General features: G+C 41.5%; 1 protein-coding gene across 1 annotated transcript in view; it reads left to right on the forward strand.

Moving 5' to 3' along the window:
* The first annotated feature begins 3,027 nt into the window (after positions 1-3,027).
* The window catches only part of sfmbt2 (Scm like with four mbt domains 2), a 43,902-nt gene continuing 20,440 nt past the window's right edge, over positions 3,028-26,489 (forward strand). Inside the window, exons 1-4 of the mRNA XM_070928889.1 lie at positions 3,028-3,118; positions 9,600-9,770; positions 11,334-11,428; positions 16,363-16,603. Of these exons, the coding sequence (XP_070784990.1) occupies positions 9,689-9,770; positions 11,334-11,428; positions 16,363-16,603 (418 nt within the window). The 5' untranslated portion in view covers positions 3,028-3,118; positions 9,600-9,688. The remainder of the gene's footprint in view (positions 3,119-9,599; positions 9,771-11,333; positions 11,429-16,362; positions 16,604-26,489) is intronic.

The following is a 26,489-nucleotide window of genomic DNA, read 5'->3' on the forward strand; positions in this document are numbered from 1 at the left end:
TTTTTGTTCGCGTCAAAGGCACCTGGCCGTGCGCGCGAGGGCCCACGAGGCAAATCGGTGCCTCACGTGAAGATGTAATAAAAGGAGATCTTGAGGTACTGTCGGTGAGTAATCGCGAGAGGTGATTCCTAATTACAAAATGATGTGATGTATGCCAGGTCAGAGACTTCAGAGGATCGTGTACCTGGAGCCTCACAGGGGGGCACAGAGCCAACAGGTGTCCCTTCAGTCTCCGACTCAGAGGCTGGTCTGTTTTGCTGTGAGACGACTATGTGCAATATGAAACTCACAGAAGTCAACGTTGTACAAATGTTGTGATTTGAATAAGAACTTGAAAATAAAGTATTTATTTGGGGGGGAAAAAATAAAAGAGAGTTTTGAGAGAGTGAGTTGTAAATAAATAAATGGCCGTTTATTATACAATAGATTTGGTCAAATTCTGCACTGAGTTTGGCTCTGAAATGTCACTTATAGATTGAAGAGCTTGTACAGATTGAGCCTGTCAACACATCCACATTCAGAAGAGCAAAACATCACCTGCGTGTATCCACGTTAACGTTATTAAACTGACATCTCAGGCAGCTGCAACTCAGACAGAAAGTGTTTCAACAGTAGCTAGAAGATCTTCCTCATGAACTGACCTGCTTTGTCTTAAATAATTCACATTTTTCCTCCTTATTGCCTGTTTGTGCATTGGGGCCAATGATTCCATCAGGTTGGCTGGATGTCTTGGATTCAAGCACGAATAGACACCCTAAATAAATAAATAAATAAATAAATAAATAAAGGAGTACAAAAACCTACACAGAGGACGAATAGGACAATAACTGTGAATCTTTTCAGCTTTTACTAAAAGGTTCATTGAAGCTTCAGAAGATGCTGTGATTCAAGAAACCTGCGTCCGAAACCTGAATCACTTATGAGTGCTGCCAAAACAAAAAACGGTCCTCTGCCTCGTGCAGGGATGCATGTGTGTGTGTGTGTGTGTGTGTGTGTGTGTGTGTGTGTGTGTAGCCTTTAATCCTTTCTCGCGCGCCCTTGGTAAAGCTTCTTCCCTGGCAGATTAATGGAGCACGGCGCACGCTCCAACCATCTGTTCCTCCAGCGGCATCACACCGGCACGAGCGCCTCTTGTCCTCTCTCTACGGGTCCTTTTGTGTATATTTGTGTCTTTACGAATCAGATCCGCCGCCGTTAATACAACACCGAACTTCCCGTTACAGGTTTCAAAATAAAATCCTTATTGCGAACAATTGCGCCACTCTTTGTCATAACGGCCGAACACTTATTTTGTAGGTTATTGCAAATATGCCCCTGAAACATTTGGCGATTTCGGTGTTTTAAGCCTTAAACCTTTTTGTCTGGTGGTCCCTTAAAATTAAGCAAATGTCTACTTATGATTTGTCTTTCTCAGATTGTTTAATTTGAAGGCTGTGAAGCGATCCGTCATTTTACTTTAAAAGAGCAAAACATAATTTGGCGGAAAATAAGTTTTCTTTGTGCCTCTTATCCCTTTAATCATCTGGTGAGCCCTCAGATTAAGAACCGCATGCCTTAAAACCACAATTTAATCAGAAATACCTCGCAGAGAACTCTTTAATTTCATATTTAGCAAGTGGGTTTAGGTTATTCATGTGGATCTATTTATTTATTTATCTCGAGTCGTTTCACGCTTTCCATTTTAAAGATGTCAGTTATGACATACGGTCTAAATGACTCTTCAAACATCCACATAAATTGATGATTTTACCCGCCCCGCCCCCTTTATTGCAGTTCACTTTCATGAACTTGGGCACTGTGGGGATTTTTAAGGGGATTCCCGGTAAAATAGACTATGTGTAACAAAACCATCTATGCCCAGTGATACAATGGACAAACAGACCTTTGACTTTATTCTGTCACACACACACACACACACACACTGTTCCCAAAGGTCAAGAGTGAACCTCCATGCTTAAAGAGGAACATGCTGCTTTAATTTCACTGAAGCCTAATTTAGAAATTGCCCCCAACAAACCTCGTGTTGTGACGGCGGTGATCGTGGAGCTGATGTAGGTTTCACTTTCTGAGAGGTCAGCTCGGGTCAGCGCCAGAAACCTTTCTGCATGTATTGCATCTCCCTAGCTGGGACTAACTCCCCTCGGCTCGTGGTGTTAATATCTGTCTGTTTAGAGGTGTTTATGGAAGCACGTGCCAACCCTTGAACCAACCGCCTGCCTGTCAAAAGTGGTGCAATGCGCTCCCACCACTAGAGGATACTGTTGACTTTGATAAGAGATGCTCCCTATAACAAATAATAACAAAATCTCAGGCGATTTCTCAAGAGCCGTCTGGAGAAAAGAGATCACAAAACAAACAAACAGGACGCCCAGTGGGACAGAAGGAAGTGGTCAGAAGAGCAAACGGTTATTAGAGATTAGAAATTATTCACGCACAGCTAAAGGTGCTGGGAGAGTTGTGTTGCTGCTGTAGTACTATATATTTCCTTAAGATATGACCACTTTTATTGTTATTAATGATTATTGGGGTCATAGTTTTCCTTCCTATTAATAATAAGACTGTAAAGTAAAAAAAAAAAAATATGGATTTTGGATCAAATGACAGCCTGTAAACACTAACAAAATACTGATTTAATGTATTTTTAGCTACCAACTATGACTAATTGATGTATATTGATGTATACATGTTTAGGTTAATACCATTAGGCCTATATTAGAATAAGCTTTAATCCGCATAAAATTGATGTTTCGTTGTGTAACACACGGTTTTTCCGCTGTGGTGTGTTTGGTTTTGTAGGCGTCGACTGAACTTCAGTTCTCTATTTATAACAGGCTGAAGAAATACTTTTTTTTTTTTTGCTGCTGAACTAAAATGTCTATGAAGGAGTTGGCTTGAAAATATCTGTAGATGTTTCTGGACATGCGCAGATGGGAGATGCCATATTGGAACGGGGGCAGCAGCAGCTGAAAGACGTCGCTCGCGTTGCTTTGCTCGGGCTCACGCGAACGAGGAGAAGAGAGAGAGAGAGGGAGAGAGAGAGAGAGAGAGAGAGAGAGAGAGGGGAGAAAAAAACAGAGGGGGTCTCGAGGAGGAGAGGCGACAAAAAAAACTTGGACAGGTAAGACAGGTGACGGCTCGAGCGGTCCCGGGAGGCTTTTCCGTGGTTGCTGCGTTTTGTTATTTTCGTTATGTCGACGAAATAAAGACGGGGAGAGTTATTTTTCTCCTCCTTCGCTATAAAAAACCCCGAAGTGCTCCCGAGGCGGTTTCTGTTGAACGAAAGAATAGTCGCGAGCGTTCGTTCGCGAGCCCAAGTTGCTCAAAGTGTCTCTCACGCGCTGTAATTAACAGCTTTCACCGGCGGAGAGGACGCTGTCTCGTGGCATTCGCGGTAATACGGTTTATTGTGTTGTTTTCTCCCGCTGTGTGTGTCTGTCATGTAATTTACTGTTTAGGAAATAACGTGAATTTTAATAATGTGCACGCAAAGACTCGGAGTGTCAGTCGGAACGTTATTTGAAGGTGTTTTGATGTTGTGTTTCAACACCACGACGCAATTTTGTTTGACGCGAACACGAAGTTGTTTTGTAGATTAACGCCAGAAATGACTTATTGCAGTCATTTGTCTACAGATGAGTCATGTGGGATTTTTTTTTTGTCACCCTTAGGTGCGTAAAAGCCATCGGAAAATACCGGACACTGCCAAAATGTCAAACCACTTTCAACATGGCGGGTTATGGTGTTCAGGGGGGAAAACTGCGCCTTAAAATCTTTGAACGAGGAAAAAATAAAATGATGGCAGATAACGCGCCCGGTTCTGTTTCTTTTGATGGACACACACGAGGTTTAATCAATTAAATTTAAAGTGTGCATTTGGCGATTCCGTGGGAGTTTTTTTCCGCTGCAGTTGTGAGTGTGCAAAGTACATGACCGGAGTGGCAGTCAGCCTGCTGGTCGGCTACACCCCTTACAGCCTCATCTTCCTTATGTGCACTTAACGTTTCCTCTTTCACTTTTATACAAAAATGCCCTCGCTCAGATACGATACTGCTGTTTCTAGATCACATTATATCAGATTAATATCGTGTTTTCTCCAGATAAAAACCGACAGCGGGGTGATTTAATTCCACCTTTTGCCTGCAATCTCAGATTAATATGTTGATGACTGCACAGCCGGACGATGTATTTTTCCCAGTTTATTGTTTCTCTGTGTGTAAATGTGCAATGATTAAGCAGATAATTGGATTGAACCGCGTGTATCTGTTTAATTATTTCTCTTTTGCGGGCGGTCTGTAAATCCGGGGGTTTACAGCTTTTGCATTATTCGAGGATTCCTCCTCCAGATTAAATTCGTCACCATAATGAACAGAAACGATAAAGACTGCACGTTATGGAGCCGACGATAGACGTTCACGTGCGATGAATAAATCATGCTTTTTAGACTTCTTGTTGCTCCAAAGATATTTTTTTCCCCCCATGGAGCTCCGAGTGGGGATGGTGGGGAGTGCAGCGTGGAAAAAAAAGGAGCACTTTTAAGGGGGAAAATGAAAACGTGGCTATACAGATAAACCATACATGATCTATTTTCTCCACTGGAGAGATCAATATGAGTCCTGCTGCACATTATTGATGTTTTGGACTGTTGGTTCTTTTTTCTTTTCTTTTTTTGCAAGAGCCACCCAACGGCCATCTTTTTATTATCATTTAGCTGTTTTTGATAAGGCATTGTATGTTAATCTCCTTGAGAATGTTTCCTCAGAAAGACAATCACACAGTGAGCAAGAGAGGAGGAGAGATAAGCAGAGAGAGGAGGTCACTTTACAGGAAATAATGAAGTCAGGATCTCTGTCTGTCTTTCTGTCTTTCTGTCTTTCTGCTGACAAAAACGTCTCTCAGCTGCAGGTCTTGCAGGACGTGTTGTGCACATGTGTGTGTTGTGGGACGTTGTTTCCAATCGTTGATGTTGAAATAAGAAAGGCTGAGGGAGTCTGCCCCCCACCCCACCCCCCACCCCCACCTCCTCCTCCTCCTCCTCCTCCTCCTGGCTGCTGCACTGTTTTCTTCTCCTGTCTTTTGGTGGTCCACCAGGGGCAGTTCCTGTTTGCAGTCCATCATTTTATAGTTAGCTGATCTCAGTGAGCGTCACAGGCTGTCGTAATTAGGCATGAAACACACATTGTGTGCACATCTATGTTAAAAAAAAAAAACCCTGTAGGAATCAAGAGGAAGAGACAGAGGACAAATTGTTATATCAAGGCCTCCTGTTGCCAAGAGGAAACAACTCTTGGATGGGTCTAAAAGAGGAGAACCTAATAGGGAGTAATGCAATAAAACCCAAGCCCATGCAGTGGTAGTTAATCTCCTAAATCCCCCATTAAATCTTTGGCATGGATGGGTTTAGGGAAAGGCAGGAGGACAACATGTGGATGCCCAGCGCCCCACCAGGGGCTAATCAATAAAAAAAAAAGAACCTCCTCTCAATCTGAGACCACAGGGGCACAAATGTCCCGCGTCTGGGATTAACTCAAACCAGCTTAATCCCCCGGTGCCCAATCTGGGCTGTTTCCTCCGGGACGCTGCAGGCCAGTAAGCTTCATCAAGTACAAATGCTGAACTCAACAATGGAAAAACTGCTCCAGAAAGTCTGCTTGTTTCAGAGTCGAACAGTCGACGCTGACGACCACTTTCAGAACAAAAGCCTGTGGATGGTTTTCTGTCCCTGAGGGTTATTTAACTTGTTTAACCAGTGACGGACCAAATCAAGAAAAACTCTCACAGCTCTCACAGGGAGCTGACCGTGTAAAAAAAAAAAGCTGATCACAGTTGACTTTTTTTGTCATGTTTATGATTAATTATAGCTTTTTTTTTTAAAGTAGGTTGAGGGATTTAGCTGTAACGTTTCAATTATCTTGTTTCCAGATAGTCTTAACCTCTTAAAACCTGCTGGATCCACCCACAGAAAGTCTCTTTCATAGGCCTTATAATGGGAGAAGCCATATTTGTTTTAATGCCTATGCCAATAAAATGAAAACGTTCTTTAAGAACTCGGGGGAAGTGTATTAACTTGATAAGAAGAGTACAAATATGTGACCTTTTTAAATTCCAGGGAACATCCAAAAAGTTTGGAAAGACAATAAATATGTCAGGGTGAATTTTGGGGAAATGAGCAACGCAGTCCATAAGTGTTTGGACCATGACACATTTCCTGTTTTTTTGGCTCTGAACTCCAGATCCAAATCCAGCAACATTGGATTTGAAATGAAACAGCTTTAAGGTTTTGAGTAATCGGTGTGGGACCAGCAGCCCCCCCCCTTTTTTTATGCATATTGCCTCCAACTTCTGGACAGCGCAGGAGGACAATGATATGTTTACAGCTCCTACACTTTTCATCTGATGTGGTTGTTAAAACCCTCAAATTACAGCTCAAAGTCAGCACTTTAACCGCACAGTCTTCAATGTGCAAGAGGCAAAACAACACAGAACGTCTTGAATGTCCAAGTATGTAAGGGCTGCACTGCAAGACCCCGAGAATACTTCAATTAGGGTTGCAATTAAGCATCATTTTCATTCATCGTTTAGTGTATAAAATAGTGAAAGCTCAAGGTGATGTCTTCAAATTACTTGTCTTCTGTGATCAATAGTCCAAAACCTTAAAAATACTCAATTGAAATTATATAAAACCAGTGAAAGTTTTGCTTTATAGAATTATACATTTTTCTGCTGTTCAATTAATTTACCAATCGTTTCAACGTATATTGTTTCTGCTTGATGTAACTATAAAAACATGGCATCTTAGGTTTTAATATGTCACTCAGTCTTCAAATATCTACTTGTGTGACGCAGTCAAACAGTGTGTGGGGGAAAAAAAACAGCCTCTTCAGGGGGAAGTTTTAAGGGGAAAACCAAGTTGAAGAGCTGCTGTGAACTTACTCCTCGCACTATTTGATACCAGCGTTTGAGTGCACTTTAATGAGTCCTAATGAGCGCTGTGGAGGACTGCCTGCTGACGACAGCAGTGTGTCAGTGCTGCTGGAGATTGTAGGGCACTTAGGCAAGAAACACTGACAGGCTGTGAGGGAGGAGAAGGGCGGCGGACAGCGTCATGTGAGCCAAATTAGCTCAGCTTGTTGTTTACGCAGTGGATGTTTGCTGGAGCCACTGTGGGACGTCAGGGGTCTGTGTGTGTGGGGGGGGGGGTGTGTGGGTGGGATGGGGGGGTTGGTTGTGGAGACTGTCACAGCTTTTGTGGCCACATAGTTCTGTAAATACACTCAGCTCAAACAGCAGCTTGAGCAAATTCTGTGCGTTTTAATTTCCTCAGGATTTCAAGGATCTTCTGGACGCAGGATCTGTTTTCATCAGAGGATTGTTGGATTTTATTTTTTTTTAATTTTTCCTGCCTGGGAACATCTCAGGATGGGTGGCTCGCCGAATCACAGAACACGGATATTTTCTGCTCTTTTGGATATTGATTTCAGAGTTGAGAGCGACAGCCTGATCCTGGAGTTGTTTTTGGCTTGATTGGGGGTCGATGTGTGAAGGCAGCGTGCCTCCGAGTTGATTGCCAGGTTGATGAAAGTGGGTGGAAGTCGGGGATTGAGTCACTGGTTGTGTGACTGCGTGACTTAGGACAACCGCCAGGCAAGTGACAAACAAGATCTGTTGTTGTGAAGATGATTATTTTCACATATTGTTGCATCGATTATTGATATTTGTCTTTTTCATTCTGTTTTTGCTTTGTGATTATCTGCTGTTTCTTTATTAAATAATAGTTTCTCTTAACATAAGTTGTAGGATTGTGACGCAACCCGGAGACAAATGTGTCGTCTTGATTTTTGTTATTTTTGGCTTATTGATTAAACCTTAATGATGCAGTACAGTGAGTGAAAGTGCTGAAGTATGAAGTAAGACCTAAAACAAATACTGTGAGTTCAACTTGAACTTGATTAGTCAAGCCACAACAAAATAATCTGCAACTATTTTGATGATCGTTTAGCCATTTCTTAAGCAAAACGTGAGTTTCTGCTTATATCATTGTAAAGTGAATATCTTTGGGTTTCGGACTGTTGACTGGACAAAACAAGACATTTGATGACATCAAAAAGGACTGGAAGGTGTGCTTTTTCTCAGTATTTTCAGACATTTTGTTGATTTTTGTAGTTGATTTATTAATCTGTGGGGTCACGAGATGCTGAATAGGTTGGGTCTTTTTATAGCGGAGGCGTCTTGCCTGAAATAAAGAGTGCTTGACTAAACAATTATCACATTTTTATGTTGTTTACTGTTCAAACTGTCATCTTGTAACTAACAAGATGAGAAGCATCTCAGTCTGTGTGATTGATTGATTGATCACGTCGTACGTTTGCTTCACAGTAATTAATCAGAGTGGCAGGCAGAACCCTCCGAGTTGTTGAGAAACGGAGAGACAAGCAGCTCAAGCAGAGAAAACTAAAGTGACGTTAGTTTAAAGCTTCTTTTTGAGCGATCACAAGCCGACAATGTAGGGAACAGCTGCTTTACAGGCACAAGAATTGTACTTTAAAGAAAGCAAGGAAAAATAATGTCAACAGTGATCTTTGCATGATGAAAAACTTGGAAAATGCTACTAGAATTCATATTAATAGCCTATTACCTTTTGTTATTTCAAGAAACATTTGCTAATTGATACATTAATTAGCTTACCTAATGGCCTCATTAGTAAACGGATTGTGTTTAATATATCATGATAGTAGTCCAACATCACACGGCTCAAGTCCTCGTACAGCTTGTATACGTCACAAATACATGTTTATGATCACATTTCCTCCGTCAGCTTCCACATTAAGCCACAGAAACGTTATTCTGCAGTTCTGTATTATTCTCTCTCCACGCACTCATTTGTCCTCCTGTTGTCTGGCTCGTGTCATTCCAGTTTTTCTACTTTGTTTGGCTCTGATTGGTTATCTGATGGAGTTTTTGCTGCGGCATGCAAATACAGGCAGCCGGCAGACAATATCCATAACCTGATATTACGGAGCGCAGGCTGAAGAGGCGGAGGCGGGTCTGCAATTAGACGGAATAACAGGCTGTCTGCTCGTCTTTAATGATGCTGAAAATTACTTTGAGTGTTGAAAACGGCAAGATCTTTGTTTTTTGTTTCTGTTCTTACACTTTGCCTCTGCTTCGGCTGCTTAAGGCTTATTGCTGCAGAGTTTTTATGCTCCGGACTTCCCCAGAGATCAGCTGTCTTTTCCCTGGTTGAGTTAAGGTTTCTTGGAGGTGGCATTCTTCTCTTTTTGCCCATCGTTTTGCCGTCGCTGTTCATGCTAACCGCCCACTTCTTCTGTTGTTCGTTGTAAAGAAACTGCAAATGCAAAACGTGTCATTTCCTGTCAGCCAGATTTGTTTTCCAAGGAAATTCTGAACAAATAGTGGGTGTTTATCTGAGCAAATGCCAAATCTTTTATGAACTGTTTGTAGTTTCAATCTTTGTTGCTGTTTGGGGAGCTGGACTGAAACAAATTGGACAGTTTTTCTCAAAACAATGGGCAGTTTTTATTATTTATTATTTAATATTTAATGAATAAGCACGTTAACTCTCGTTATCTTTTCTGTCCCAGGGCTGTCGAGGAAAGTGAAAGATGCAGTGAAGAAGAACTGACACGCCTCGGGTCAAAGGTTAACGCTCACCAGGAAGTGGAGGTGCAGGATGCAGTCTCGCACACAGGAGCAGCCACTGGCCCTCGCTGCAGTGAAGTCGCACTATCCGACCAAGAAAGAAGTGAACACAGGTGAGGCCCTGCTGCGTTTATATTTACCTTTTTTTTAAAGGGCGGTTCCAGGAAGCAGCCCTCATCAGTTCGACAGATTGGTGTGGTAGACATAGATCGGATGAAAATAGCTGATAATAGAGGAATTCTGGAAAGACAACTTCTGGATTTGGGAATGTCATTGTTTTCTCTGAAGTTCTCTCTGAAGTTTGCAGTAAGGCTATTATGCATGTTAACGGGAGCATTTCTATGAAAAAGGTTTCACACAATTTGAAACCACACACACACTGCATGCTATGTAAACCTGCACACCGGTTGACACAGATCATTGCACATCGACACGTCGGGATACGCTACTGGCCGATATCCCAGCACCGCGGATCAGCACATCCCAGCAACTGACTACCTCCTCTGTCCGACTGCATGACACGATCAGTGTGCGTTACAGGCATTGATTGCTGCGCGTCACGCCACGTGACAAAGCCAGTGTGTGTTGCACCTCAGTACTCCAGAGATGTAGCAGCCCTGATGATACGACGCTCAGAGCTTTAGTTCTCTCAAAAAATGTTTTATAGTGTGAAATGAAAAGAAGAAAACTTTCTTTTTTTTCTTATTTCCATTTGGGCTGAATATGTTTTGAGTTTTGGCACTACAGTTCCCATCATGCAACATTACCCTCACAAATAGAAAGCCAGTGGAGCCAGTGAGTTAGCTGTGACCTACACCTTTTTAGCCTTTATTTCTTTACATGTTGGCAATAAATGTCTGTTTTTGACAGTAACTAGTTATAAATGCTGAATGTTTCTGTACAGTATATGATCGTGAGCTGTCCAGAGATGTTATTCAGGTATAAAACACTCAGCACCGTCAGACCTGTAGCAAACACGGCCTCTCTTGCTAGCTACTATAGCTAGTAAGCTCATCGTCTCACAATGGGCAAGTGTTGAATAGCAAAAATAGCAAAAGCGTAAATTAATGGAGCATTCTTTAATTGAAAAAGTAAATAGTGTTGATTCCAGCAGCATGTGTGTGTCACTGTGTGTGTGTTCTGAAATGGTGTGATATTTGACACAGAATGTGTCAGTTGGGTGTGAAGGGTTAAGCTCTGTTTGTTAACAAGTGTGTGTGTGTGTGTGTCTTCATTAGAAGAAGCGAGCAGACGTTACGATCCATCAAAACAAACTCCATCAAAAACATCAGCTTCCTACCATCCCCTCTCATTAGACAGAGCAGGTTCAGTCCCGCAGTCTCCACACTGAGGAGTCTCCAGAGATGCAGCACACACACACACACACACACACACACACATATAAGACCTCAGATGCATCAGCCTCCCACAGACAACGCTAACACTTCTCACCTTCAGGAGAAACATTAGTGGCATGACATAAGAAGACTTGCAACATGTCGTGCACACAAACACTCCAGATCATTTCCTGTTGTGTTTTGGATCACTTACATCCACAAAGCATCACACCTGTGTATTTAATTGCCACCCTTAAATAAAAAAAATGCATGTTTAGCCTCAAGACAAGACGGCTCTTTTTCATTGCGGATGAGTGACGGGTGATTTCGTTTATTCAGACGCAGACTCCATGGAGGAAGAGGCAGAGTTTAACTGGGAGGAGTACATGGAGGAGACGGGGGCTAACGCCGCCCCTCATACCACCTTCAAACATGTGAGTGACTGATCTTCACCTCGCACTTTAATCCCATCCCTCTGTGATCCTTTAAATACAGCCTCATAGATAAGTACCATATGCAGAAATCCTTTAAAGACACAGTGGAGAGAGCCAGGCCTCGGCATCGCAGCGCTCTCATCGGCTTTGTTGCCCCGATGACGCACAAGTTGTCAGACGACTTTTGCCGGTTTTTGAAAACACAATCGAAGGTAATTGTTGCTGCACAAAAGAATAGGTACCACAGTGTTTCATTCTTTGCTTTTATGGAAAGAATATTTTCACTAAGCAAATGGTGACAGAAATGTAAAAAGTGAGTCAAATTATTAAGCAAAGTCGTGGTTATTCACTTTCTTAATTTCAATCTCAAAACTACGTGTCTGTTTTATATTTAGTATCTGATAAAAGCTCTTTCCAGGGAATCTATTTGGAAATTATTAGAAAATTCAGCAGAATTAAACATTTCCATTTTCTTTCCCAGCATGAAAGTCAAAAACATGTTTCAAAGGACTCTCCACGCTGCCAGAAATAAAAATCCTGGTGGGAAAATACAGGTTCCAAAATTACTAGAAGCTGCTTTAAAAGTGTGTCAGTTTTTAATTGTAGAATATAAACTTTCCCCGGCATTGCTAAAAGCCCTGAATCACCAGAAAACATACCGAGGACATGCCCTCAGTGGTAGCCACAGCCCTGCATGAGACCAAACTCCATGCGTAAAACAAACACTTCAAGGGCTAATTTGGTTAGCTTTTAATTACAGCTTTCAATGATTCATTCACTTGAATAGAAAGTTGCTAGCACGCAGTTTTATTTAGTTATCTCAGAGATCTGAGTCAGGAAACTAAGCTGTCTAGAAAACTGAATCATCAGATTTAAAAGAAACTGGGGCACAACTTGTTTAAAAGGTAATCTACGTGATCAGGTCGATGCCGCACAGACTGTGGCACGAAATGCAAAGGTGCGTTTTTGGCAGCGAGTCTGCCGGCCGGCTGCGCTCTGCTCTGCTCTGATTCGCTGGGTTGAAACTCATAACTGATACCAAAGTGAACTGAAGCACAGCCTGCCGAGTCACTTCAGACAGACAATCATAGTCCAGGTCAGCTGAGAGGTCAGCTGAGCTGCATGTTGCCATCACCAACTGGGCGGCCGGTTTAACGTGTCAAACTCACCTGCTTAATCTCTGCCTGCTGCTGCTGCCGCCGCCTCGGAGGGATCGCACACATCTATAGCAGCAAAACAAAATCTTTTTTCAGCTGAAACGTTCCTGCTCAGTATCTGATTTGATTGACCTGATAGCTGCTGTATGTTAACACGACACGTGGCTGCAGAGTAACTGAATTAAAGGGTTTTTCCAAAAATAACACTGAATCAGCCGATTGATTTTTCCAGTAAATGTCGTCGTTCTTCATGCTGATACGAAGCTCAGCAGAAGTGCTGTGGTGCCAAAATGATGATGAATTTATTTTCTAATGCAAAGATAAAGTGGATAGAATACATTCATTATGGCCAGGTGTGAAATTGACTCAGTTCTTTTCTACTTTTCAAACTAAACACACAGAAAACAACAAAGTTTAGAAGTGAACTGGTATCTTTTTTAGCACCAAAGTACCAAAAGTTGGCATTAACTGCATGATCACGTCTTTATGCTCGTTTATTTAGCCTTTGATCAGATATTTCCTGATTTTAATGACTTATGTTTTTGTAATTTCACACTTTCAGCACAGTTATTGTGCGGCTGTTGTCTTCTGAGTCTCCGGAGGAGCTTCATCATGTCTGAGAAACATGACTCATGTAACATCATTAGAGTACAAAGGTTTAAGAAGGAGCCTCCACTGCAAACACGTGGGTGTTAATCAGTTGGGGAGGGTTTAATGAAAGGCACTGTCCTGTTCAGGATCCAGTGTTTTTGGTGCTAAAAATCAGAACACCTTGTTGTCTGCTGCATCAGTGTTTGTCTGCAGTGGGTTGGTTATTACATATTGATGGTGTTCAGCCTAACATTGATTAAACTCACAGAGCTTCAGTGTGGAGAAAGATTCTTTTTTTTAGCCCCTTTAAGAGGAAAACAGGGTTACATTCAGGACTTTTGTGTAATAACGGAAAGTTTTTTTTTGTAGAGAAACATGTTTAGACTCGGCAAACTAGATATCAAATGAAGTATTGTTTTGGTAATCTCACCAGTATCGACAGACGCTTTGAGCTGCAGAGTCTCGAAGAGTTGTTTGTTTCTGCTTTGTTGGGATTTGTGGCTTTTTTTTTCTTCTTGTGCATTCGTGTCCAATTGTTTTACTGTTTATATTTGTACTGTCTTGTTATTAGCTCTTCTAACCTGAACGAAAGGTGCCGTACAAATTAAGTTTGACTTGAATGACGTAAAGCATAATCTTGTTTCACTTCTTATCCACACAATAGTTCTAATTAAGTGTTACTAACCTGCTGCAGTGCCTTTTTTTATAAGAGCTCTGTTTACTCGTGCCAGTTTTCAGGATTTCTGTGCGTTCACACGTCTGAACCAGTTTCCTCAGGAGACGCAAAACGTCCTGAATATTACTCAAATAGTGTAGATAGAGCCGTGCTGTTTATGTGACAGCTGTGTGTAAACAATCCTTAATTAATTTCAGTAAAATGTCTGAATTTTACAACTAGGGCAGTGATACTCGACTTGTCTGGCCCTCGATAGGGTGCCAGGCTGCCCGTTGTCTAATTCCCAATGAAAATAAACTGATTCACACAGGGGACTTCTTTTGTTTGGTATAACAGTTAGTAAATGTTCAATAATGTCCTTGGCTGTTACTTGAGAAGTTGGATATTAGCCTGTCAGTGATCTGTGCAGTGCGCAGAGGCGGTCATACTTCAAAAAGGTCACGTAGACCTGACCCGCTCGGGACACGTGGGACAAGTTTTCCTTCAGGACTTTCAGGAGAGTGCTGATCTTTTCCTAAACCTATCCAAGTATTTTTGGTAAACCGAGCCAAACTACGACTGTTTCACAACATTAACCACGTGTTAGAAAGGCTTTCTGGCAGAGAGGCCCGAGGACTATTAATGTTTGTTTATTAACTGGCCCCTGGCCTCGTGTCATCTTGCAAAAGTGGCCCCCTGGCAAAGCAAGCTGTGGATCCCTGATCTAGGGTATTGTGGGTAACAGATTATTGATCTGGTGTTCCTGTTCTTGAAGTGATGCTTTTCAGCATGTAATTACAGCCTTTCCAGACGTTTCCGCACACACTTGAAGTCATTTACCCCCCCCCCCCCCAAAAAAAAAACCTCAGCCTTGTTACCAAACAATTACAAGGCTTATCCTCCATTAACATGTTACATCACAGCAGAGGGCCAGATGGGCAGAGTGCAGCTGATCCTGGATGCGACGGTCTTTATCCTCCTCAGCTGACTCTGACCGGCGGAGCAGCTGCCGGCAGAGCGGCCTGCAGAGGTGGAGACGTCTTTAAGGTTTAAAGAAGTGTGTCGGCGTTTCAGCTCCTTACATCACTCGGAGCGATGAGCGTAATAAGTGCGAGATTAGAATACGTGGGGTTTTTATGAGCGAGCCCCCGATGTCGGACAAACTGCCTGTGTGGTGATTTGAGCCGCTGAGGTCTCTCGGGAAGCTAAATTGCCTTGTTGGTAAGTGGATTGAGTCACTGGGAAACAGACCATGAATTCCCCAGAAAAATGTGATTCAGTAAAGTGCAGCCCTCATCTCTCTCTCTCTCTCTCTCTCTCTCTCTCTCTCTCTCTCTCTCTCTCTCTCTGCCTGGACAAATTGAAACAGTGATTTCTCTTGGGCCTGCACACACACACACACACACACACACACACACACACACACACACACACACACACACACACACACACACACGCGCGCAGTGTTTGCTGCCCGTAGCTCTCTTACATAAGCCAGCCAGAGTGATACAGCACGTTTGCATTGTTGTAGCAGGAAGTCACGGGGCCATTTGTATTGTGTTTATTTCTAAGATGTTGGCTTTTTCCATTCACTTGCGAGTGTGTGCGTTTGTGCGAGTGTTGAATGTGAACATCCTGTTGGGCTTGTTGTGTTCTCAAGAAATTGTATAGCAGCCTGTGGCTACGGTGGAAACGCATTATGCTGTGCTGCATTCACTGTCGTACAGATTTATCACTTTTCTCTGCACAAGGACGAACTAGAAGAAAGGCTGTAGTTTAGTGCAGAGGTTTTGTTTCTGGCTGTTTTTTTTAATTTAATTATTCTTGATACTAAACCTGTTTTTCTGTCGATACTTAAAACGAAAAATCTCAAAATTACTCACCTGCTGCTAAAACTGTCAGTAAAATATTGTGATATGAGACTAGATATTATTTTTGGTTTTGGTTCTCATGATTGGGGCTGCAATTATCAATCTCTTGATTCTTTTCTTCAGTGGAAAACCCTTAAAAAAAACAATCACAGTCTCCTAGAGTCCAAAGGACGTCTCCGACATGCTTGTTTTATCCAGAAAACGGTCCTAAACCCAAAAATATCCAGTTTCAAATAATAAAAAATAGTGAAAATAAGCAAAAATCCTTACATTTGAGAGGCCGGAGCCAGCAAATGTTAGGCATTAAATGACTTATATAATTACACGATTATCAGAAGTGACACATTTTTCAAAGATTTCTTAACTGCTGTAGTTTAGTGGAATATTAAAGGGGTACTACAGCAATTTGGTATTGCTTTTCCATAAAGCAAAGGAGAAAACAATCTAAAACAGTAGTGCCAGTGATGGAGATATCCACCTGAGCTGCATATTCCCCCAAATGCAGCTCACTACTATCTTTTTGTTCAAAACTTGTGATTGTCTGATCCATTGTGTTCCTGCTGCTTGCTGAGTAAAATGTTATTATAACTTAAAAACTACAAAAGGCTGTAAAAACAAAAGACAGAATATTCCTTTGATGTCCTGTCGTGCCCCCCTCAGGTGGAGATCAGCCTGCAGAGCAGCTTCCAGCCTGGTATGAAGCTGGAAGTGGCCAATAAGAGCAGCCCAGACACGTACTGGGTGGCCACCATCATCACCACATGCGGCCAGCTGCTGCTGCTGCGCTTCAGCGGCTACGGCGACGACCGCAAGGCCGACTTCTGGTGCGACGTCATGACAGCCGATCTGCACCCGGTGGGCTGGTGCACCCAGAACAACAAGACCCTCATGCCCCCTGAAGGTAGGAAGAAAACCTTTGACACGGGCCCGAACCTGAACCTGGTCTTTTACTCGCACTTGACAAGGAGAGATCAATATCAGCTAATTCACACATCAAATGGACTTCACTGAAAGGGCATGAGGTCTCTGATGTGAAATAAATAAATAAAAGCTCTTATCATGAATACAATGGAAAAGGAACCAATCGGAAAACAGTTAAAAACACAAGGTTTCACTTTCCTTGTTTCAGTCATGAAGTCAACAGAATCATGAACTAATGTTACTAAGCAACACACAGTGCTTTTTGTATCATGATACAATCAATCAATATCGACTGAGGGTACAGAGATTTATTATACTTCATTAAAGGCTCTTTATTTTCAGCTTCTATGTTTATATTTAACATTGGAAAACAAGTAAAATAAAGAAAACAAAACTTACATACTGGGATTTGGGATTTTGGGCAATATAAATAAACCTGACTTGACTTAACAATTTTTTTGGGGCATCTTCTGCCTTTTTTAAGCATAAAATATCAGAAAGATGGAGACTGACATCTCGACTTGGACCGGGGACGTTGCAGTTCGTGGTTGGCGCTGTAACCTTTAGGTCACCAGGGTTCCCTGTTAAAACAACTATTTTTGAAGCAAACCAGATTTTCAAACATCTGTTAAAAAATGAAAATGATGAGCTTTATAATTATATTTTGTCTCGCAATGATCATACGCAAATATGAAATGGTGAATTAAAAGAGAGAATATTATGCTCAAGTATTTAATCTAATTTCATGGGATTGTGAGTGCAGACTTTGTTTTTCCATCCTGAATGTAAAGAAATCTGATTGAAAACCTTAAAATCTTTGGCATGAAAGGACAAAAACACTTCTATTGAGAAGAGTCAATTTCTTTCAAAGCAAAGTTTAACGATGGGAGTTGTTGATGTGAGTCTTTGTGCGTTAAGGTCAAAGTGAGTGGAAAGACAGGTTTCCCTCAAAGAGCTTTGATTGTCAAGACGGCCCAACTGCCATTTATCTAACTGACACTTCAAACCCTCTCCATCACAACTCAGCCAGGCTGAATGCAAGACGGGTGGCCTTCTTTTCTAAAACCTCTTCTACGCCGGGTCTCAACCTCTCTGAAATAAAGCGTCGTCCTGAGCTTCTCCAGCAGCCGTTCCTCCTGCTGTCACCCTCACAGTGTCTCAACTTTTCCAAAGCTTTTACAGAGGAGACATTTCCACCTGCAGCCGGCCCTCAGATAGATGACTCGCCGTCCCCGGCCTTGTTCAGACCATTTATTTTTCTCGACACTTCCCCGCTGATGGATAGCACGTGCCTCTGTTGTTGTGGAGACGACCTGGATATGTTTCCACCTGACTCGGGTGTCCTCGCCCTCACACACTATGTCCTTTTCACTCAGCGCCGGTCTTTTCACCGACTTCCTCTTTTTTTGCAGCAGCAGATGGTTTATAAAATGTCTGTATTCACAAGCTGCTTTATTCACGTCTCAGAGGATTATCCATCAAGCAGGGAAACAACAGATTGACTTTGCTTTCAATATCGCAGCAGAGAAGCTTTTTCTTCTGCTCGTTTTGCTTTTGTGTTACAAGTCACCAAACATGATACGAGTGAGGAAAAGCTGCAAGTAATTATTGTTTTCTCCATTAATCGTCCATAAAAGCAAAGAAATGTCGATAAAAAATCACGATCTCCACAAGCCCAAGCTAACACTTCAAAACCCAAAGATATTCAGTTTACATTCATAGAAGACAAAGAAATCCAGCAAATGTTCACATTTAAGAAACTGGAACCAATTTCAAAATCGTTGCCAATCAAATTTCAAACAAAGACTGTTTGTCTGTCCAACAGGATTTAGTATTAGTTTCTTCAGGTGTGCAGTTTTTAATATGTTTACATTCAGCAGAGATGATTAATGTGGCTCTACTTTGTGTTTTCTTTCAAAAAAGTATTTTAAAAACTAGCAAATGATCAAATTGTTGCTGTTAAATGAAACTTTGATGTTTAGTAAAGTAACTTCGTCTCATTCGTATACAAAACATTTTAATGTGCAAATACATCAATAGGAACCATAATGCTTTGTATATTACAATTTTTATGTACATAACAGGGAAACGTTTAAATTGAATGTATCTGCAAAATGTTCACTGTCAACACATTTTATTTGTTTTGCCTAAAATATTCGCTTGTGGCAAATAAAGTCAACGCTGACGCAAAGCACTTCATCAGTATTTAACCAAAACAACAATCCTAACTTGAGTTTACCAACGTTAGTTTCAGCCGTGTAAATCTAACTTTCACATCCGGGTCTTTAATGTCCTGAGGTTTGTATGTCCAGCCCCCCCCCCCCCGACCTCCTTTCATCTTCATCTGATCCAAAATAAAATAATCTCCCTGTCAGGCATAAACAAAACAGCCATGCCATAAAGATAACGCACATTAAGAACATATTTGTCAGAGGAAGTAAGTAGTATATAAGAAAGACTCACTCAGTTCGATAGTAAGTTCGATCAGATTTACATCATCCCAACAACTCAAAATACTAAAAATAACTTTAAAACAACTTTTACTCTTGTGTGTCTGAATGAGATATTGTGTTTTACTTCAGTACACTTTTCTATCCATCATACTTGTGTTTGATCATAAGTTGAGAAAAGCTGAAGTTAATTAAGAAATAAGTCGTATTTTTAAACTCGCTAAATTATGTTTTAACTGACTGAGCTTCCATTAACCGTCCCTTCCCGCGCCTCTCGGAAAACTCATATTTCAAACGCCTTCCCTTTTTTCTTTTAATGATGACTGACAGCTGACACCGCCGCATGTTTAATGATGCAAACTGGAGCTTAAATCATGTAACGAAGGCAGCTCAGTGTTCCCTGAAGAGGCTTCTGCAAGACACTGTCAATTTGTGAAAAAAAAAAAAAAGTACTTCATTTCAAGGCTTTGCATCATGTTATGCACATTTCCGTGTGTGTGAGTGTGTGCTTAGTCAGCAGGAATATGAGCGCAGAGTAAAGAGGGAGTGTGTGTGTTTTGAGTGCTTACACCTGTGTTACAGTTACCTGTTTTATTTGTTTCCTTTTTTTGTTTTTTTGTTTTTTTTTTGTTTGTTTCTCAGATAACATTTACCTAAGAAAAGGTAAGCCGCTCTAACAGTGCCTCTGACTAACTCGCCTGCCCGGCTCACTAGTGGCTAACATGAACTCAACACTGTGTCAACGTTAGGCCTCAGAGCTGCATGTACTGTGTGATTCCTCCTCCTCCTCCTCCTCCTTCCTCCTCCTTCCTCCTATGACCTCTCTACAGGAAATGTCCTCACACAGCTCAGTTGTCATGCCTTGCCTCCTCTTGCATGTGACTCCTTTTCTAGCTGAGTGAGTGTGTCTTAGCAGAGTGATAACACACACACACACACACACTCACACACACTGTTAGTGCCTGCTCCAGTAAGACCAAGCTGTGCTCGTATGATAACTAGTGCAAAACGCAGCAGCTCAGTGACAAATGTGATGCTTTGATAAACAGGCCTCCTCTCCTGTGCAACAAACAAACTGCGTCCTGCATCAGAAAAGTCTGCGAGTGTGAAGCGAAGAGAGGTCACGAGTTAAAGACCTGCCGAGTGTAAAATTGTCGTTAGCAGATAAAATCAACGTGCGTCACCAAACTGGCCAGAAACCTTTAACTGCTGACGTTTGATCCAGTCTGAAACAGCTAAACGTGCGCTGTCTCTGATAAGGAGCCAGTTCAATCAATGGAAAACATTCGTTTTTTTAATATAAAAATGTTTAGAAAAATGTTGAATTACATTATGCAGGGTGCTTTGTTGAGACTTCCCAGACTAAATGTTGTAAAACTACATTTTAGGACTCACTGTGAATTGCAGGAATACTCAACTTGCTTTGCCCGGGGGCCACTTTTGCAAGAGGACACGAGGCGAGGGACCAGTTAATAAAGAAACACTGGCAGGCCTCAGGCCTTTCTGCCAGAAAGCCACATTAACATGTGGAAATAGTCACAGTTTGGTTCAGTTTAGACACCAAAACTACTTGGTTAGGTTTAGACAAAGATCATGGTTTGGGTTAAAATAATAAGTCAACGCTGGCTTTTGGTTTCACACGGGACACAAACCCGTCATTGTTACAGAATGAAAGAAAAGATTTGTAAGAGTCAATTTAACTAAAAATCTGGTGACATGAAACTGAGGGGCTGTAATTTTTCCACCCTGAGATCTTCAGATGGTTTTACTATGGCGTGTACATTAAGCAGTAGCACAGTGGATTTCAAAACCCCCAAAATGTTGACAAATTTACAGGCCTCCCTCCCTTTCAGTAACCATCTCACCAGGATTTGTTTCCCCTCCCAGTTCAGGAGAAGGTGCAAAACCTGAATTCAGATTGATTTAAACAATTGCTTCAATCTGACAAACCACATAAAACAAACACACCTAAATCCCTCGTCAAACTCGCTGACTCACTCATGAAACTCACCCACACACAGTCTCCTCCACTTCAGATGCTCCTCTGCTAACTGATGCGTTCAGCAGAGCTTTTCAGCACCTGTCTTAATCAGAGTCTCCGTTAGCATGAACCTGCAGCGCCGCGAGCTTTGCTGTTGCCTAATTTGCTCAGTTTTAGAAATTAAAAAGTAATTTGAAAGACAGTTTAAAAGGGTAAACTTTGTTGATTTTCCCTCCCCACCTATAATGACTCAACGCCCCTCCTGCAGTTGGATTATTAGACTCTTCATATGTTAACTCACGTCATGCTAAATTACAAATTTATAGGTTTAAGATGAAAATAAAGAACCTGTTTTTGTGTATTTATTATAAAGATTATTAGATTTTAAAGAGGAAATGGCATGAAAAATGGAGCAAAAACAGATGTTAAATATACCTTTTTCTCTATGAGATTCTGGCAGGCAAGCCAAAAGGTTAAATTTAGACAGAGGGAACATAATTCAACCTACTATACATATTTATGGTATTTTGGAAATACCACATTGGTCGGGCTCAGCTTGTTCAGACAGAGTGGAGTTGCTGCTGTGAAGTCTCTCGTGTGCAAGTGTAGGACACATTCATCCATTCATGTAAAGAGCCTTTTAAAGCGACATCACAAGTTTGGTCATGTGGCAAGGAAGCCGCTCGCTGAACAGATCCCAACAGAGATCATTTGCATAATGAATTCACCACACTGCTTCCTGCCAGAGCATGCTGGAGATGATGCTCTGAGATAGACCTGTCTATCTGCTCTGCTCTGTGTGCCAGAGTTTGGCTGCATTCAGGCTGACAATAGCTTTGTGGCGAGAAAGATACAAAAGGCTGCTTTAGTTTGGGTGTGATCCCCGAACCCTGAAGCATTGTGCATTGATAGCTCTGGTGGGAAATGAGTTAAGTGTTGGGTTAGCACCACCACAACACCATGTGTACATTATCAGTGTTTGACAGGAGCAACTTGAGGTACATGTGGACATGAGGAGGCGGGGATCGAACCACTAATTAGTTTGATTTGTGGACGACCCGCTCTGCCTCCTGAGTCTCAGCCGATTATGTCATTATCAATTCATGCGGAGATTGTTTTCTTGATTAACTGAGTAATAATTTGATCTATAAAATGGTTAAAAAGTCCTTAATTCCTAAGGACACTGGCTTCAAATTGCAGTCCAAAAGCCCAAAATATTCAGTTCAGTATCAGATAAAAGAAGGAAGAGCAGAAAATCCTCACAAACGAGGAGCTGGAACAAAAGAATATTTGTCATGTTTATCGTTGCAGATCGACTCGTTGAATAATCAGCTAATTGTTTGATCTCTGCTGTGTTCACGTTCGTTTAATCAACCTTGCAGTAGAGAGAGATGATGGAAAGCTTTGCCTTGTCTCACTACTGAATAGGAGACTATTGTCATGCAGTCGTTGCCGTGTAACCGGAGCTTTGCTTGTTTGTTTTCTTCACGGCAACAGAGTCAGTAAAAACACATGCAGACCAATCACAATTCTTGTGTTCTCGATGTGGTATCTCCACAGCTGCTGTACTCCCATTTTTGAGGAGTTGCACGTTAGCTGCAATATAGTAGTTTAGCATCAGTATAGTAACCTGTAGTTTAGCTGCAATATAGTAGTTTAGCTGCAGTATAGTAACCTGTAGTTTAGCTGCAGTATAGTAACCTGTAGTTTAGCTGCAATATAGTAGTTTAGCATCAGTATAGTAACCTGTAGTTTAGCTGCAGTATAGTAACCTGTAGTTTAGCTGCAATATAGTAGTTTAGCATCAGTATAGTAACCTGTAGTTTAGCTGCAGTATAGTAACCTGTAGTTTAGCGGCAATATAGTATTTTAGCATCAGTATAGTAACCTGTAGTTTAGCTGCAATATAGTAGTTTAGCATCAGTATAGTAACCTGTAGTTTAGCGTCGGTACAGTAACCTGTAGTTTAGCGTCAGTATAGTAACCTGTAGTTTAGCGTCAGTATAGTAGCCTGTAGTTTAGCATCAGTATAGTAGCCTGTAGTTTAGCTGCAGTATAGTAACCTGTAGTTTATGTAGTTTAGCGTCAGTATAGTAACCTGTAGTTTAGCATCAGTATAGTAGCCTGTAGTTTAGCATCAGTATAGTAACCTGTAGTTTAGCTTCAGTATAGTATAGTAACATGTAGTTTAGCTTCAGTATAGTAACCTGTAGTTTAGCATCAGTATAGTAGCCTGTAGTTTAGCTGCAGTATAGTAACCTGTAGTTTAGCTAAAGTATAGTAGTTTAGCTGCAGTATAGTAGTTTAGCTGCAGTATAGTAACCTGTAGTTTAGTGTCAGTATAGTAACCTGTAGTTTAGCTAAAGTATAGTAGTTTAGCTGCAGTATAGTAACCTGTAGTTTAGTGTCAGTATAGTAACCTGTAGTTTAGCTAAAGTATAGTAGTTTAGCTGCAGTATAGTAACCTGTAGTTTAGCGTCAGTATAGTAGCCTGTAGTTTAGCTGCAGTATAGTAACCTGTAGTTTAGTGTCAGTATAGTAACCTGTAGTTTAGCTAAAGTATAGTAGTTTAGCTGCAGTATAGTAGTTTAGCTGCAGTATAGTAGCTTAGCTGCAGTATAGTAACCTGTAGTTTAGCATCAGTATAGTAGCCTGTAGTTTAGCTGCAGTATAGTAACCTGTAGTTTAGTGTCAGTATAGTAACCTGTAGTTTAGCTAAAGTATAGTAGTTTAGCTGCAGTATAGTAGTTTAGCTGCAGTATAGTAGCTTAGCTGCAGTATAGTAACCTGTAGTTTAGCGTCAGTATAGTAAGACACAACACCTTATTAACAGCTAAATGAAGGTGGTCAGTCAGTCAGTGTGACAGGCCGCTCTAGTTTGGGTCACATTTCAAACCCGTCCCGCTGTAACCTCTAGATTTGCACAACCTCACAATGTGACTGTGTTTGTAGATATTATAACGAGTGCGTGCGTTTTCCTTTCGGTGTGATTTAATTAGGCTTCATTTATTCATTCATTTTTCAGTAGTATGCCACTTGAGTAGGTTTCTCATGAATGGAGAACAGAATCAAAGGCAGTCAAAACACACACACACACACAATAATACCCACACACACATCTTCACTATGTGTTCCCGTGGGCCTCTTTAGCTACTTACCACAAACACATCACTACGGTAATTCGTATTTACACAAATTGCTCTAACATCCCCTGCCCTGTCATGAACGGGGCTATAAAAATGTTAACAATATGGCGCCTGAAACTGTACCGGGTATAATTCAGCCAAACACAACGGCGAAACGTCTCCCAATAAACACACAAATTGCGCCGTGTGACATTTCACATGCGCCAGCGTGCCGCAGTCATTATGCTCATAGCCTATTTGGAAAGCCCATCAGTTAAAGTGGAAGTAGGTAATTGTTTGAACTGACTTGGCTTTCTACCCTTGTTGCGTTCGGGGCTGTTCATCTCCATGCCAGCGCATAATGACTGGATAAGACAGAGGGGGAATCGAGCGTAATTTGCTCCCATTAACTCTGATTAGAATCTGTTGCACTGCTGTGATCGTGGCTGAAAACACAGAGACGATTTTTCTTCTTTAATTATAACACTGATTGTCTGAAGCAAAGCTTTTGAATAAGCCTCGTGCACAGAGCCGGGGTTGTTTATCGGGAAGAGGAGCTGGCAGAATATGCAAATATCAAGTTTCATACATGTAAATTTATATTTGTTTTTTTTATGCCAGATATTTGCTTGGAGACTCCAGCCAGCTTTGCTGCAGCCTGGGCCTCTGGGAGAAGGAGGGAGAGGAGAGGGGGAGGGATAGTGTAGTGGTATCAGGGAAGAGGGGGGGGGTGTTTTGAGGATCTCCTCCCTCAAGGTTAATTATGCACTTATTGTTATGTGAAAGTCAGGCTTTCACCTCTACATGTCTGCTGCCTTTGGGATGGAAATGAAGAAAAATAGATCATTATTTATATAAAAAAAAAAAGCACTACAGTATAATGAAACTGCAAGCTGTGGGAGGGAAAAGGGGGGAGAAGGTAAGAAAAGGAGTGAGAGAGGAGGGGGGGGAGGTGGAAGTTTGCATGTTTTAGCTTCTGCTGCTACCATTCGGCTGAGCTCTAAATGGCTTCATGACTAATCTCGGCAGGATCTGTAAAAATAGTTTATCTATTTCTGCACACCCGAGATCAACAGAGGAGTGTGTATACAGTGTGTGTGTGTTTGTGTGTGTGTGTTTGTGTGTGTGTGCACTTACAAAGTCCAGCAGCAGCAGCAGCAGCAGCAATGGAAGAAAACAGTCTCACAGGAAAAAACACTATTATTAAACAGGCGTTCAGAGGGTCCAGGTCGCAGAGGCGTTCGCCGTTCACACTCACCTTCTCGGGAAAACAATTTGATTTATTCGCCAGCAAATTCCACAGTTGTTGATTTGACTTGACTCCTGGAGTCCGGAGCCTCTGGAGGATTTATTGATTTGGTCTCATAAGTCAATTATGTATTTAAAATCCTGAGCAGCCTCTGCGGAGTTAACTGTCGGCTATATTTACTCAAACCTCTGATTTAAAAAGGGATTATACTAACTATAATAAGAACGTTTTAAAGCTCTTTTCCAAAACAAACTAAAGAACCACACAATGTTGAAGTTAGTGGGGATGTTTGACAGTCTTCTCCTTATATGTTAATATTTAGAGCTTGAAAACGTTAATGTAAATGTTAAATGTTTACATATTGAGAGAGAGAGAAGGCTTGTGGGAATATGTTGATGTGTAATAGATCTGTAATCTGCAGTGGTTACATCACTCGCACTAGCCATCCAGTAAACATTTGCGGGGACGTCATTAATTGTACAAATATGGATAATTATGGAAGCACGTTGCGCCATCTTATCTGGTAATTATAACTTCTGTGTGTCATAATTACAACATCCAGTAACAGGTGTAACAACTTGGACCTGTTTATTGCCACAGCAAATTCTTTATTTTGACAGCGGTGAGATCTTTTCTCATGATTAATTACTAGAGAGATAAGGCCTCTAATGTTTTATTTGCTTTGGTAAATGCAACACTTAGATAATAGGACGGCCTCTCCTCGAAGGCATTCTCGGTGCAGACATTTGTACACAAGAAAAAGTGGGAGAAATAGTTTGAATCATTTCCTGCCTACTTTCATCTCTGGCCAATCAGCTGGTTGTCTGTCAGAATCTGAAACTGCAGGACGCGGTGACAAGCACTTCATTTGAAGCACACTTTAAAGTGTTAAAAGCAACTGTAATCAGTTGAAGTGTTGTCACTGAAAGTAGCTGAAGTGTCCTCTGAATGGCAAGCACTGAAAGCATAAAAATGTCAAAATAAAAGTGAGTGTGGTAACGAGTTCTAAAGTAGGAGATATGCAGCAGGAGCAAAAAAAACCCTTTTAAACATCTCAGTTG

Source organism: Enoplosus armatus, chromosome 22 (genome assembly GCF_043641665.1).
Source record: "Enoplosus armatus isolate fEnoArm2 chromosome 22, fEnoArm2.hap1, whole genome shotgun sequence".
Taxonomy (NCBI): domain Eukaryota; kingdom Metazoa; phylum Chordata; class Actinopteri; order Centrarchiformes; family Enoplosidae; genus Enoplosus; species Enoplosus armatus.